Source organism: Hyla sarda, chromosome 2 (assembly GCF_029499605.1).
Source record: "Hyla sarda isolate aHylSar1 chromosome 2, aHylSar1.hap1, whole genome shotgun sequence".
NCBI lineage: Eukaryota > Metazoa > Chordata > Amphibia > Anura > Hylidae > Hyla > Hyla sarda.
Window position 1 is genome coordinate 123,735,150 of NC_079190.1, and position 16,287 is coordinate 123,751,436.

The following is a 16,287-nucleotide window of genomic DNA, read 5'->3' on the forward strand; positions in this document are numbered from 1 at the left end:
TGCACTTAAAGGGGTCGTCACGGCCATCATGTCCATAGACTTGCTGTGTAGGGCCGGCCGTGACATCACATGGGGCGGAGTCGTGACGTCATGATACGCCGGCCCCGTAGTCGTGACCCGGCAGACTCTGAGGCTACAGCACTGCATGCATCTCCCAGAGCTGGGTGCTGCATGCGAGATTGTGGGAGTCACTAGCAGTGGGACCCCCGCGATCAGACATCTTATCCCCTATCCTTCGGATAGGCATACGATGTCTTGGGGCCGGAGTACCCCTTTAAGCTATCTTGTCTATAGGTAATTTTACACACTTGGGCTGACATTTATCATTGTCTTTAGACAGTTTTTTGTTTCTAGAAAAGGTGAAAAAAGGCGCAAGCAGGGTTTATTTGCGCCTTTTTTGCGCCTTTTGGTTTACACATTTCTGCTGATTTTGAGTTGCAATCCACTGATTTTGGCAATACACATGATAAGGAAGGGTTTTATGACCTGCGCCATTTTGTGAAAAGGAGCAAAAAAGGCACAAAGCCACTGAAAAGTTTCTAGAACTACACAAGCCCAGACTAGCTTAACTTTTTGGTGTATGTGAAGAGAGACATTTCAGAAAATGTTTACCTGCACAAAATTTATCAAATGCTCTGTGACCATTTAATAAATTTGGTGCTCCTACACATTACCTGCACACAAAAAAATGCTTCACTTACACCTACAATGATAAATGCCGGCCTTAGTGTCCCTGTAATTTTTGACGTCTCACAGAGAAATGTCAAAACTTTTGATCGGTTTGCGTCTGGGTGTGACATAGACAGGGTCACTGCAAGTAAATGTATAATTCTACAACTTTTGACCTATTACTAAATTACAGTGGTCTAAAAACTAATGCTGGCAAACTTCAGGAGCACTACAAATATTTTTACAATGGGCAGGAGGAAATAAGTGGCAGCTATCTGCTATCAACCTATCTCCATTGGGAACAAAAGATATGACCTACTGAAAGCCAACATGCCAATCCATCTTTCTCCTGACATCTGCTATCGAGAGATAATCAGGAGACCTCATACATGTTAGTAACATGTAATATGAGACCTAGTGTCAGAGGTATAACAGCAAGGGAGCATAGGCAAAATTAGTGTGCCTAAGTTTTCACACATATTTTAACATGTCATAGAGACATGACAGAAGTTGTCTGGCTGTGTAGATCATCTCGCCTGAGCGCTGTGCCCGTTAACCCCTTAAGGACGCAGCCCATTTGGGCCTTAAAGGAGTAGTCCAGTAGTGAACAAGTGGTGAAAAACTTATCCCCTATCCTAAGGATAGGGGATAAGTTGCAGATCGCGGGGGGTCCGACTGCTGGGGCCCCCCTCGATTTCCTTTACGGGGCCCCGGCAGCACACGCGAAGGGGGCGTGTCGACCCCCGCACAAAGCGGCGGCCGACACGCCCCCTCAATACAACTCTATGGCAGAGCCGGAGCGCTGCCTTCGGCAATCTCCGTCTCTGCCATAGCGATGTATTGAGGGGGCGTGTCAGCCGCCGCTTCGTGCGGGGGTCGACACCCGATATCTGACCGGAGAGCCTGGCCCCCGTACAGAGAGATCGCAGGGGGCCCCAGCGGTCGGACCCCCTGCGAACTCAATCTTATCCCCTATCCTTAGGATAGGGGATAAGTTTTTCACCACTGGACTACCCCTTTAAGGACGCAGACAATTTTATTTTTAAGCTTTCGATTTTTCCTCCTCGTCTTCAAAAAATCATAACTCTTATATTTTCATCCACAGACTAGTATGAGGGCTTGTTTTTTGCGTGACCAGTTGTCCGTTGTTGCAACCAAAAAAATACTATTTGTGTGGGGAAATTAAAAAGAAAACCGCAATTTTGCTAATTTTGGAAGTTTTCGTTTTCACGCCGTACAATTTATGGTAAAAATGACACGTTTTATTTACTCTTTGGGTCAATACGATTAAAATGATACCCATGATAACATACTTTTCTATTACTGTTGCACTTAAAAAAAAATCACAAACATTTTAATCAAATTAGTACGTTTAGTGCTTGCTTCGGCAGCACATATACTAAAATTGGAACGATACAGAGAAGATTAGCATGGCCCCTGCGCAAGGATGACACGCAAATTCGTGAAGCGTTCGATATTTTTTCTATTATGGGTTTATTAGATTTCATGCTGTTCTGGGATCCATTCCATTAAATTATGTTCATCCTATATTATTAAATGGTACTACTCTAACTACCCATTACTACTTATGATTACTGGGTGTCACACTTTGCACATATTTCCGGTGAGTCTTCCTGTGACGAGAGAGGGGAGGACTACGGGATCTAGTAAGGAAAAATCCTATACTTCGCTGCAGAATTATAGGTATGACTATAAAATACTTTAAAACTGCTTATGTGATGTTTTTATTTTTCAAGATGACCTATAATGATCTACCGGATATGTCTATAATATCCGCAACATCCAAAGACATCATTCTGCAAATTAATATTTCTACATACAGCTGAGTGATCGCTTTAGTAATATTTATATAACTGTGTTATATTTGTTATGTATTGTTCCTTGGCCACGTGGTTTTCTTTGGCCAATCTTTCCTTTGTTGTAAATTTCTCAAAAAAAGAAATCCAATAAAAATTATTTCAACCAAATTAGTACGTTTAAAATCCCCCTATTTTGAAGACCTATAACTTTTTCATTTTTCCGTATAAGCGGCGGTATGGGGCTCATTTTTTGCGCTGTGATCAGTACTTTTTATTGGTACCATATTTGCTTATATAAAACTTTTAATACATTTTTTATGAATTTTTTGGGGAATAAAATGTTATAAAAATGCAGCTATTTTGGACATTTTTTTTTTTTACCTTCACGCCGTTCACCATACGGTATCATTAACATTTTATTTTAATAGTTCAGATATTTACGCACGGGGCGATACCAAATATGTATATAAAATATTTTTTTAACACTTTTTGGGGGTGAAATAGGGAAAATGGGACAATTTACGTTTTTATTGGGGGAGGGGGTTTTCACATTTTTTTAGTTTATTTTTTTCATTTTTTTTCCTTTTGTTTTTACACTTTAATAGTCCCCGTAGGGGACTATTTATAGCAATCATTCGATTGCTAATCCTGTTCAGTGCTATGTATAGGACATAGCACTGATCAGGGTTATCGGTCATCTTCTGCTCTGGTCTGCGGGAAGGCAACGGAGGCAGGTGAGGGGACCTCCATTTGCCGTGCTGGATGATCGGATCGCTGCGGCAGCGCTGCAGGCGATCCGATCATCCATTTAAGTGACCGCGAAGCTGCAGATGCCGTGATCTGTGTTGTTCACGGCATCTGAGGGGTTAATGGCGCATGAAGCGCCGACTTACTTTCGCTTCGGCAGCAGACTGCTGCCGGCGAATATGTGTCTCGCCCGCTCACTTCCCCGCGGGCGCATATGCGGTTGACATGTGTGCTCGGGGCAAGGATCGGGCAACATTACTATTTTTCTTCATCGGCATTACGGCGGCTCTCACGCTGCATTTGACACCCTTCTGGAATCTGCATGGAAAAATCCCGACAAGAGGTTCCCGGGAATGAAGAAGGTCCAAGTGCGTTACCCATTCGACAAAGACCTTGTCTCTAAGGTGGTTTCCCCTCCCTCAGTGGATCCACCAATTTCCCGCCTCTCTACGGCCACTACACTGCCGCTAGCAGATGCGGCTGCTTTCAAGGATTCGACGGACAAGAAGGTGGAGCCCTTAGCGAAGTTTGGCTCTGAAGCAGCAGGCTCTTCTCTGCTTCCCACCTTCGCCTCGGCATGGGTGTCCAAGGCTCTATCGGTGTGGTGCTCAAAATTCTGTCAGGGTATCCTGGCGGGATCCCCCCCAGAGGATCTGTCTGCTTTGGTTCTCCAATGCTCTAAAGCTGGGGACTTTTTGTGCACAGCTTCCATGCAGTCAGCCCGTTGTGCTGCATTTGCTGTGGGTCACCTAGCGGCCCTCCGCCGTTCCATGTGGCTTAAGGCTTGGGATGCGGATGCCGCCACCAAAAGGTCTCTCACCGAGCTTCCTTTTACTGGTGCCCGTCTTTTTGGCAAGCGCCTTGACGAGATTATCTCTGAGGCGACGGGGGGTAAGAGTTCCTTGTTGCCTCAAAATAAGGCTCGCTCTACTTCCGAGAGGAAGTCCTCTTCCTTCCGGTCCTTTCGGACTTTTGGCCCCAATAAGGGGTCTGGGCAGGCGCCTTCGCGGGGCAAGAAGGCTCCCTCGTTCCGGGCGCGCACGTCTTGGAAGTCGGACACCAACCGTTCCGGACGTTTTGCGGCCAAATCGGGCAAACACAAACCCACTTCCGCATGAAATGAAGCCCCCACCCGCAGATTTTTCTCTGGTGGGAGGTCGTCTCTTACTTTTTCGAGACATCTGGACCACACACATTCAGGACTCTTGGGTCAGGGACGTGGTGTCCAACAGATACTGAATCGAATTTGCCTCCCTCCCGAGGGATCGTTTTTTTCAGTCCCGGGCCCCCCGGTCTCCTTCTCTGGCGAAGCAGTTTCCGGAGGCTCTCCATTCCCTGCTTCTCCAGGGAGTTATTGTCCTCGTTCCTCCAGGGTAACGTTTTTGGGGTTTCTATTCCAATCTTTTTGTGGTCCCCAAGAAGGGCGGTTCTGTGCGGCCAATCCTGGACCTCAAGCGTCTCAACCGTCATCTTCTCATCCGCCACTTCCGAATGGAATCTCTCCGTTCGGTAGTGGCATCCTTCTTCTTCAGGGGCGATCATTTCTTCCCCTCCACTGGCAGGTAGTTACAACGGATGCCAGTCTGTCGGGCTGGGGCGGTGTGTTCAGAGACTGGACGGTTCAAGGCCTCTGGTCTCCCCGGGAATCCCTTCTTCCGATAAACATCTTGGAACTGAGGGCAATTCTTCTTTGTCGTCTTCATTGGGAGTCCCTGCTTCAGTCCCGCCCTGTCCGCGTCCAGTTGGACAACGCCATGGCCGTAGCGTACATAAATTGGCAAGGCGGCACTCGCAGCTCAGCAGCCATGGGCAAGGTGACAAAGATTCTTATCTGGGTGGAAAACAAGGTTCCGGCCATTTTGGCGATTCATATTCCGGGTGTGCTCAACTGGGAAGCAGACTTCCTCAGCCGGTCCCTACATCCAGAGGTCTTCTGGATCTGCGACCTCTGGGGCATTCCAGACGTGGACCTCTTCGCGTCTCGGCACAATCGAAAGATCCTTCCATTTGTGTCAAAGTTCCGGGACCCCCTGGCTCTAGTCGTGGACGCCCTAGTGATTCCTTGGGTGGGGTTTGCTCTGCCCTCTCTGTTCCCTCCCCTTCCGCTCCTTCCCAGGGTTCTGAGGAAGCTCAAAGCGGAGGACGTTCCCGCCATACTGGTAGCTCCAGATTGGCCCTGAAGGTCGTGGTACGCCGACGTGGTCAGGCTCCTGGACAACGCTCCGCTGCGCCTTCCACTTCGTCCGGACCTGCTGTCTCAGGGTCCTCTTTGCCACCCCAATTTACAGTTGCTGCATTTGACGGCGTGGCGGTTGAGACCGTGGTTTTGAGAGCCCGCGGTTTCTCTTCCCAAGTCATTCGCATCATGCTCAGGGCTCGTAAGCCCTCCTTGGCGAAAATTTACCACCGTACCTGGCGGTCTTATTTTTGTTGGTGTGAAGCTCAGGTCTTGTCTCCTGTTACTTTTTCTGTCCCCCGTCTTCTCTCCTTCTTGCAGTCGGGATTGGAACTGGGGTTGTCTCTCAGTTCCCTTAAAGGTCAGGTTTCGGCCCTTTCTCTTCTTTTCCAGCGTCCTCTGGCTTCTAATTCTCATGTCCGGACCTTCCTTCAAGGAGTGGCGCATGCTGCCCCTCCTTATCGGTCACCTTCTCCCCCTTGGGACTTGAATCTGGTTCTGGGTGTCCTCCAAGGTGAACCCTTTGAACCTCTTAGGGAGGTGTCCCTGCTGCTCCTTTCTTGGAAAGTGGCGTTTCTTGTTGCTCTCACCTCCATTCGGAGAGTGTCTGAATTGGCAGCTCTCTCCTGCCGTTCTCCGTTTCTGGTGATTCACCAGGACAAGGTTGTCTTCCGGCCAGATCCTTCCTTTTTGCCTAAGGTTGTTTCGGCCTTTCATCTCAATGAGGACATTGTCCTTCCGTCCTTTTGTCCCGCTCCTTCTCATCCTAAGGAGCGTTTACTCCACAAGCTGGATGTGGTTCGGGCTGTTAGGTCCTACCTCTCTATCACTTCTTCGTTTCGTCAGTGTGATTCCTTTTTCGTCCTTATGGAAGGTCGTCGTAAGGGACAACCTGCTTCCAAGGCCACCATTTGTCGGTGGATCTGGTCTGCCATTTCGGAAGCCTATCGCTGTACGGGGAAGATTCCTCCCTTTAGGGTTGTGGCTCATTCTACCTGTTCTGTTGGGGCATCCTGGGCTCTCCAGAACAAAGCCTCGGCCTAGGAGATTTGCAAGGCGGCTACTTGGTCGTCTTTGCACACTTTCTCGAGGTTCATACCTTCGCATCGGCTGATGCTAGTCTGGGCCGTAAAGTTCTGCAGGCGGCAGTGGAACAGCCATCTGCCTCACTGCTTATCTGCCCACCCAAGGGACGGCTTTGGTACGTCCCATGGTTCTGTGTCCCCCAATGGAGCCGATAGAGAAAAGGAGATTTTTTAATGCTTACTGTAAAATCTCTTTCTCGAAGGATCCATTTGGGAACACAGCTCCCGCCCTTTTGGGTTTCTCTTTGGTTCTCTGTCCGAGGGCGTGGTCAGTTATACTTTTTCTTCTGGTTCTCGGACAGTTCATGTTTTTTCCTTGACCTGTCGGTCCTCTCCTATTGCTCTGGTACTAAAACTGATTAGCTCAGGGCCAGGAGGCGGGTATATCCTGCTGGGAGGAGCCGCCCTTTTTTTGCCATAGTGTCATACCTCCCAGAGACAGCAGCATACACCCATGGTCTGTGTCCCCCAATGGATCCTTCGAGAAAGAGATTTTACGGTAAGCATTCAAAAATCTCCTTATTGCCAGTATTAATTAAAAAAATTTGATAAAGTATTAAAAAATTATTATAGCAGTATAGCCAATAATTCATATATGATTCCACATCCAATTGATCTCGCAATTGTAAAATGTTCAGTAGTTCATATCAGCCGTTGTATTTCTGCAGCAAAATTATATGAGTGTATCTAGTTGTGTCAGACTGCAAGTCCTGTAATGCCTTAATGTGTTGTGGCTTCCAGCGCTGGTGCTTACTAGCAGGCTAGCCGGTCAGGCAGGGGGTTTTGTCTGGGAGTTTCCTTGAATGGAGATGGTAATGGATCGCAGTGTCCTTGTGTTCGTAAGGCGTGCATTTGTTTGATAGACAAGATAATTGCGGGAGAAATTTTAATAATATGGCACTATAGCACTTGTCTATCAAACAAACGCGTGCCTCACGAACACGAGGATGGAATAGGGACCAGTGTATGTGAGAGAGTGACCTGTATATAGGGGGGTATAGGGAGCAGTATATGTGTGTGAGATAGACAACGTTAGAGAGCTGTATATAGGGAGCAGCATATAAGGGGCAGTGTGTGAAGGCAGGAGGGCTTTTGTATAGATGTGAGGGTCTGTGTGCCAAGCTAAACCCTTTGAGGCCTCGGCCTTGAGGACATTTTCATTTTTCATTTTTTCATTTTTGATTTCCTGCCTTCTGAGGGACCTAACTCTTTTATTTTTCCATCTTCAGATCCATGTTAGGGCTTGTTTTTGCAGGACCAATTGGACTTTGTAGTGACACTTTTTATTTCACTATAAAATGTACAGTGTATGTAAACGATCAGCCCAACATGAACTCCTGTGATAGCTGTGGATAGAATTTACACATTCTGACACCTACAAGGCTCTGTATTCCACATAGCCCCAGTTTATTCTGTGCCATGTGCCTTCCTTCTCTCTTCTCTGTGACATACCTCCTGCCTGGGCCTGTCTCGTTCTCTTCAGTCTTTCCTATATTATTGTGGATGCATCAGTTTCTTTAATCTACAAGTTTGTATGTTCATTTTTTTAATGAATCGCCTTCAGTTTCCTATGCAGTTTATCTCTATCTCCAATGTTGTGTATGTTATTACTTACCAGGTAAACTTTTCTAGACACTGCTGTAGTATTTGTTGTATTTTTCCCTTCCTTCTTTTTTCCTTTCCCCCCCCCATGTTTCATGCCCCGTCCTCTCCCCTTTCCTTTCCTTTTATGTTTAAAAACATTTTCAATAAAACTTTAAATAAGTAATAATATACAGTGTAGCAATAAAAATATTGTTAGTCGGGGGAAATAAAATTTTACACAGAGAGATTTATGGTAAAACTGACATTTTCTCTTTATTCTTTGAGTCGTGATACCCATGGTTCCATGCTTCTCTATTATTGTACTGCTTTTAAGAATAAGTAAACTTTTCAGACAAAATTGCCCTATTCTGACCTATAAATGTCTTATGTTTCCATATACGGGCCAGTATGAGGGATCATTATTTGCTCCATGATCTGTAGTTTTTATCGGTACCTTTTTTTTTTTTTATCCCTTTTTATTAATTTCTTTTGACATAAGATTGTCATCCTGCAGCACAAACATATCATGTACTGTGACATCATTGTATGTATTATCCCTGTACTGCGACGTCACTGTATATTATCACTGTACTGCGACATCACTGTGCATATTAACCCTGTACTGTAAAGTCACTATGCATATTGTATTGTATTTTACTCTATTGTCACTGTGCACATTATCCCTGTACAGTACAGTTAAAGGGGTATTCCAGGCAAAAGTTTTTTTATATATATATATCAACTGGCTCCGGAAAGCTAACAGATTTGTAAATTACTTCTATTAAAAAATCTTAATCCTTCCAATAGTTATTAGCTTCTGAAGTTTTCTGTCTAACTGCTCAATGATGATGTCACGTCCCTGGAGCTGTGCATGATGGGAGAATATCCCCATAGGAACTGCACTGCTCCCGGGACGTGAGTCATCAGAGAGCAGTTAGACAGAAAACAACAACTCAACTTCAGAAGCTAATAACTATTGGAAGGATTAAGATTTTTTAATCAAAGTACTTGGATAATGCACACAGTGATGTCACAGAACAGGTATAATACACACAGTAACGTCACAGTGCATGGATAATGCAAATAGTGATGCCACAGCACAGGGATAATAAACCCAGTGATGTCACAGTACAGGGATAATGCACACAATGACTTCACAGTACAGGGATAACATACACTGTGATGTCACAGTACAGGGATATTATGCATGGTGATGTCACAGTATAGGCATAATGCACACAGTGAAGTGTCCTTTTTTACCTTATGGACTGGGTGAAACTCTCATAGACTTTTATGGTGTCCTTACTCCTTGGTTTTTGGAATAAAGGTGAGCAAAAATGAAGTGACACTTTACTGAGTGCTCCTGTCCCTTCCTTCTAGCGATTAGTGACATGTCAGAAGTTGTGTGGTTGAGGTTCTTCGGACCCGGGCATTTGGGTGATATTTGCTCCTACCTCATGCAGGCCCTGCCTCTTATCTGACCTTAAATTCTGCTGGTATCTCTTGCTCATTATATAGATTACTTGGCACTTTATTTATAGAGATATTGTATGTCATTCTCTGATGTTCACTGTGACACCCTTATATATAAATATAATTTGTGGATTTTGCATATGTCACTTTGTGGTGAGCTTGTGAAATATAGGTCAGACGGGGGCATAGTATTCTGCTATTATTCTATTTGTGGTAGGAGAGCTGTACCTTTTTGGCCCTGGTCCGGATGGGACCTACACCATGTCTCATCTGTGTGGTGTGGCCCAATATGGGCCTTTTTAAGTGGTTTTAATCATCCTTGTGTGTCTGTTACATCACTATATTATTAATATTTTTTGTCTTTTGCTATGTTAATCATGTGCTCCTAATAAAGATTGTCATATTTGCATAAATTGAATACTTTTAGTGTGCTTCCATTTTTACATTATTTCTGGTTTTGTTGTCATCTCGCTTTATATAATGTTGGTTAAGCACCCAGGCTTACATACAATTTTCTCTTTCTTGTACATAGAAGTTGTGTGAAAGCTTAGGTACACTTTTAAGGTGCTTTGTTGTCTTAATAACTTTAGTTGTGTTCGCTGTGTAAAATAAGTATTTGTGGAGCCTGACATTGGTTTAGCTTTTCCATTAATATAAGAAAAGATATGTTGACATCACTGCATCATTTATCAGCTATAAACTTCTATTATGTTCTTGAGTACTGGAATGAGATTTCGTTGATTTGCATGGCATATAGGTTCAGGACAGCAGAATGCATTTTTGTTGAGTAGATTTTCTTGTTGTTTAGATTATTTTTAGTTACATAGAGAATATTCTACTGAGGGAGGAGGGTCACTGAGCAATTGTGTAAAGCCAAGGCAAACAAACTCATTAAAGCAAAGCACAGGGAGACATAACACATCTCAGCATGAAAAGGTTTGTGCCTCTTAATTCACACAAAAATAGACTCGGTAATGTGCCATAATGAGCCCAAAATACATGGGGAAGGTTGGTAACCTTTATTCAAGGCATGCAATAAAAAAAGGAACAAGAATAGCTAAAGTGCATTGCATCAATTAACCAGGGGTAATTTTCCACACCAGGCATCCTAGACCAGATGAAAGGTGTGAATGTGTAACATATAGAGTAATACATAATTTCATTACATGCTGCTGTAATTGCCAACTGGCCCCTTGTTTTGCCCATACGGCACAGGTAGGTTAGTGCTAGGTCCCGTGCCACTTGAGAAACCTTGGAATTGGTGTGCGGGCTCTGGTATGTCCTTCATATAAGGATATACTGGCTAATGTCTCAATTTTAACATCAGTTTGAGGGTTAGCCATATGTCACTGTTTGCATCTACCACAGTAGTGCACCTACATTTATGTATTATTCTGTGTTGCACATCCACACCTTTCATTTGGTGTAGGATTCTATTGTGGCACTTGTAGTCTGCTGCAGGTATCCCCCATTGTATGCATATTATGCTGGGGATTGCTCTTAGCCATAAGCACAGGATCTCCTCCTCCAGCATAAATGCACTTGGGGTTGAGCACCTCCTGCTTTTTGAGACCACGTTTTTTTCTTCTTGTTGTTTAAATACAACCTGGAAGCCCCATAATAGTTTATATTGCTATATTTAGGTGTTGTTGGAATTGTTAAAAAATTGCTTAACTTTTTATTTGTGCAAAAAGTAAAGCTGAGTTATACAGTGTGCAGAAAAGCTGGATTTATACCATAGAACCTGTTAACTGTCTTTTCTAAATGATCCACAAAGAAGCGATCCGATTGGTTGCTATGGGCAACTCAGCAACTTTTCCTCTTGACAGGTTTTGATAAATCTCCCCCATAGTGACTATGTTGTGTACATTTACTGGCCTTTACAAAAAAAAATTCATGGGCACTTTGAAGCGTCACAGTCTGTAAAAGAACTGTGTATGCTCTCTAATGTACTTAACAAAATCACTATTACACTATGGCTGCATTCACACCTTGCATTCACACCTTGTTTTCAGCCTACGTTTTCCGGATCCACACTGAAATCCATTGGCACTGAAAACCCGGCGCTCCCGTATCCCAGTCGGACCGGCACTGAAATCCATTTACTTACTCAAACGGTGACTCCGGTCAGCTCATTTTTGACCTGTATGCGGTTTCCTGACCGGACCTAAACCAGATACGGGTTAAAAATGAGCCGAGCGAAGTCACCGGGTTTTCCCCTCCCCCAGCCGGATACAGCATCCGTAGGCTGATAACGAGGTGGGAATGCAGCCTATGTTTGGTTAATTGAAAGCAGTGAATCTAGCACAGGTACCTTGTGGTATGCATCAACATATATATTGCTATGCTGGTTTCCTGATGTGTACCTCAAACATACTGCATTTTTACTATTAAATTGCTTTGCAGTAATAGATAAACTGAATGGGAAGACATTAAGGGTGGGTTCAAATTCAAATCTGGGTGTGGGACTGAATCAGAGTAGGGCTGACACAGAGGAAAACTGTACCCACTCCTGGTTTTGGTTGTTGTAGTTTTGAAACAGCTGGAGGTTTGCCCCCCCCCATGTGGGTACATTCACACGGGCGAGTTTACAGTGAGTTTTCTGCTTCAAGTTTGGGCTGCGGCAAATTTTTTGCCGCAGCACAAACTCCTAGCGGGAAACTCACCGTAACCCGCCAGTGCGAATGTACCCTAAAAACACTAAACTACACTAACACATAATAAAGGGTAAAACACTACATATACACCCCCTTACACTGTCCCTCCGCAATAAAAATGAAAAACGTACTGTACGGCAGTGTTTCCAAAACAGAGCCTCTAGCAGCCACTGACTGTCCAGGCATGCTGCAAGTTTAGCAACAGCTGAAGGCACCCTGTTTGGGAATCACTGGCGTAGAATACCCCTATGTCCACCCCTATGCAATCCCTAATGTAGTCCTCAAATACGCCTGGCGCTCTCTCACTTCGGGACCCTGTCGTATTTCAAGGAAACAGTTTAGGGCCACATATGGGGTATTTCCTGGCTTCGGTGCTCTTGCTGTGTGCTGTCACTGTGCGCACTGATGGTGATGTCCCCAACGCACGTTGTGACGTCACCATCAGTGCGCACAGTGACAGCGCACAGCAAGAGCACCGAAGCCAGGAGCATCGTGGATCCCGGACCCCGGCAACAGGTAATTATAACACCGGGGATGGGGGAGGCGATGGGGCAGCTCCGGTGATGGCTGAGGATTGTGTATTGTAGCGAAGTGGGGACCAGATAACGCTATATGTCTGCTCCCCACTTCGCTTCTATACACATGCCTCTGAAGCGCTATCATTGACAAGTATTAGCCAGTGGTCTTCAACTTGCGGACCTCCAGATGTTGCAAAACTACAACTTTCAGAATGCTCCGTGCATTTTGGGAGTTGTAGTTTTGCAACATCTGGAGGTCCGCAAGTTGGAGACCACTGCATTGGTCATTGATAGTGCTTCAGAGGCATGTGTATATAGATGCGCTGTGCGGGGGCATGTATAATATATATCTGTGGGGACATATACATTCCCCCCAGCGATTCTATATATCTTTCCCCACCGCAGCTCACAGGGATCCCTGAATGGCTCCTCAGCACGGGCTATTCAGGGATCCCGGCTTGGAAAATGAAAGTAAAACACATCAAACATCGCTTGGGAGTGGACCATGCCGCCCGCTCCCCTGCTTAATAACGTTTGATCGGATCGGGTCTCAGAAGTTAGATCTGATGCGATCAACCCCTGTACTACTACCCCCAACATGGAACAGACCCTGTTCCATGATGGGGGTAGGATTCACTCAGTTTTCAGTAATTTCCTGACAGCTCAGAGCTGTCGGGTTTTGGTGAAGACAAATTCACAGGTTTTCCTGTGAGTTTTTCATCATACTCTGAGTGTTTTTTCTTTTTTGTCGCGAACACGCCCCTTTTTGTAATAACAACGCCCATTTTGAGGGGTTTAAAAAACACTCGGAGTGATGTTATCTTTTGTCGGGCTATGCGACACAAATTTGGTCGCACAACCCGACAAAAACTGTCGGTTTCACATTAGTAAATGAGGGCCATTGTATTTGTGAATCACTATATAATTTATTTGGAATTTCTATTTTCCTTACAAGCAGAGAGCTACAAAGTTAGAAAAATGCAAAATTTTAAATTTTTTAATCAAATTTTGGAATTTTTCACCAAGAGATGATGCAAGTATCGACAAAAATGTATCACTGACATGAAGTAGAATATGTCACGAAGAAACATTCTCGGAATCAGGATGAAAAGTAAAAGCATCCCAGAGTTATTAATGCTTAAAGTGACAGTGGTCAGATGTGCAAAAAAAATGGCCGGGTCCTTAAAGGGGTACTCCGGTGAAAACCTTTTTTCTTTTAAATCAACTGGTGGCAGAAAGTTAAACATATTTGTAAATTACTTCTATTAAAAAATCTTAATCCTTCCAGTACTTATTAGCTGCTGAATGGAGGAAATTCCTTTCTTTTTGGAACACTGATGACATCACGAGCACAGTGCTCTCTGCTGACATCTCTGTCCATTTTAGCAACCATGCATAGCAGATGTATGCTAAGGGCAGCATGGTGGCTCAGTGGTTAGCACTGCTGCCTTTCAGTGCTGGGGACTTGGGTTCAAATCCCACTAAGGACAACAATAAATAAAGCCTTATTATTATTATAATAACGTCAGCAGAGAGAACTGTGCTCGTGAGAGCATTCCAAAAAGAAAAGAACTTCCTCTGTAGTATTCAGCAGCTAATAAGTACAGGAAGGATTAAGATTTTTTAATAGAAGTCATTTACAAATATGTTTAACTTTCTGCCACCAGTTGATTTAAAAGAAAATAGTTTTCACCGGAGTACCCCTTTAAGGTGAAAATGAACTGTGTCCTTAAGGGGTTAAAGTCATTTGGCTTGTGTGTGCCTACTTTAAGTAAGGCTAGCTGAACCTTGTGAATTATTTTATTCTGTATTTGTATGTTTGTGTCTGAGGATGTACTTTTAAAGGCTTTATGTCTGACTCACTACAACACATTGACCACAAGTACTGTAGTTATGGCAGCCTACCTTCTGTAGCCTGGCTCTGTGTATCCAGATTACATAATACACCTCATCACTATTAAGATAAAATTGATTGTGGGCTATATTGACGATATGTGTCTTTATTAAATGTTATTCATTTTTGTTCTTTTATCTATCTTGAAAAGCATAGGATTAGATGTAACAATTTTTATTATTAGAATTAGTGAGAACGAAATTTGTGTCAATTGACTTGTGCAGGACATGACAGCCAGGGATTTGCTGCAGCAGAGATACACACTTCCAAATGGGGACACTGCCTGGAGACAATCTCCTCTTGTCATGGCGGCATTAGAAGGGAAGCTTGTAATCCTTGATGGTATCCATCGTGTCAACCCTGGAACACTAGCCATTCTTCAAAGGTTAGTAGCCACAGGATACATGATGGAGCTATATTTAAAGCAGATTTTTCTGTCCCCTATATGAGGACATCATAGAAAAAAGGGAAATGTTGAGTTCTTGCATATATTGTTTTTAATGATCTGATTCTGAATGTCTATGTCTCATAGGGAAAGCTTTTGAGCACTGCTTCCTCTGCCCACGCACTGCCGAATTAGTAAGAATGCATAGCAGAGCTGTCTACTACTCTGTGTGGGTGGCTGAATCTGGACTCTGTCTTCATGAGTCCTGCAGTATCTAAATAGCTTGTTACATAAAAAAAAAGCTGATAAGTTAACATAGGTTGATCATGATTGTCGGCTTGCTCTTACTCCACACTAGTACAGAGAAGCTACTTGGTTGTCTTGCAGCTCACAAATAAGCCTTGTGCTCTGATCCCTCATTTACCGAGTGCACACACAAGTATTTGTGTATCCAGAAATAAAACACCCTCATTACTACGGCAGTCAAGTAAAACAGTGAAAATTTCACCACAACACAAAATCACAATAAAAGCACTAAATAAAATCAAAGGAATAAACTATTCATTATTGGGTCATGTAAGTTTTACAGGTGGCAACAAAATATCTTGGTTACATTGCGCGCACGTAATTCTTTTTTACAGCTGCAATTCTATCAAGATGACAAGACATTTCACTTTTTTGTGCTGAGGAAGCAGCTAATATGCAATTTTGTGGATTATCTTTTTTTATAACTTCAACCAATATTATAACATAATGAGTGGTAAAGCAGAATGTGATAGCCACATGAATGGGTGATTATTTAGATTGTCGCAGCTTTAGGTTTGTTATAGAGTGATGGTGCAATATTTATAACATTTTAAGTCTTTATGCATTATTTAGAAATGTTTATTGAAGCAGCATTAATAGCTCATGTACTGAAATGTTAAGTAGGCTGAAATTTTACTTGCTCGCTCTCTATAGGGCGAGTATGAATCAGTATGGTTAATGATTTATTCACATTGGAATAAAGAAAAATCACATTGTACAGCTTACTGCTGTGTGCTATTGATGGCCATCTGTGTGCAAGCCCTAGGTGCACTGTATGTAAAAAGCATTGTATGGAGAAACTATTCATCTGAAGAGAATAGGAGTAAAGTAGGATACAATGTTAATCTAAAATTTCATCCAATGGAAGGATTTCATAAAAACTTATGCAGGGTTCCAAACACATTTCATATTTTATTTTAATATACTTTAGAAAATAAAAGATTAATCAGGTTTTGCTTGAGTTGATATTCTA

The 16,287-nt window shown here is 43.5% G+C and overlaps 1 protein-coding gene and 1 non-coding gene across 4 annotated transcripts in view; both read left to right on the forward strand.

The window, feature by feature from the left end:
- The window catches only part of VWA8 (von Willebrand factor A domain containing 8), a 383,619-nt gene that overhangs the window by 102,284 nt on the left and 265,048 nt on the right, over positions 1–16,287 (forward strand). For all 3 annotated transcript variants that reach the window (XR_008888496.1, XM_056555457.1, XM_056555456.1), the window contains exon 14: positions 14,848–15,008. Coding sequence is in view for 2 of the 3 variants with exons in the window: in XM_056555457.1 (XP_056411432.1) it covers positions 14,848–15,008 (161 nt within the window). In the remaining variant the exon portion in view is untranslated. The remainder of the gene's footprint in view (positions 1–14,847; positions 15,009–16,287) is intronic.
- Positions 2,045–2,151, forward strand: LOC130359383 (U6 spliceosomal RNA). The gene has a single exon (XR_008890115.1). It is a non-coding gene; the product is annotated as a U6 spliceosomal RNA (small nuclear RNA).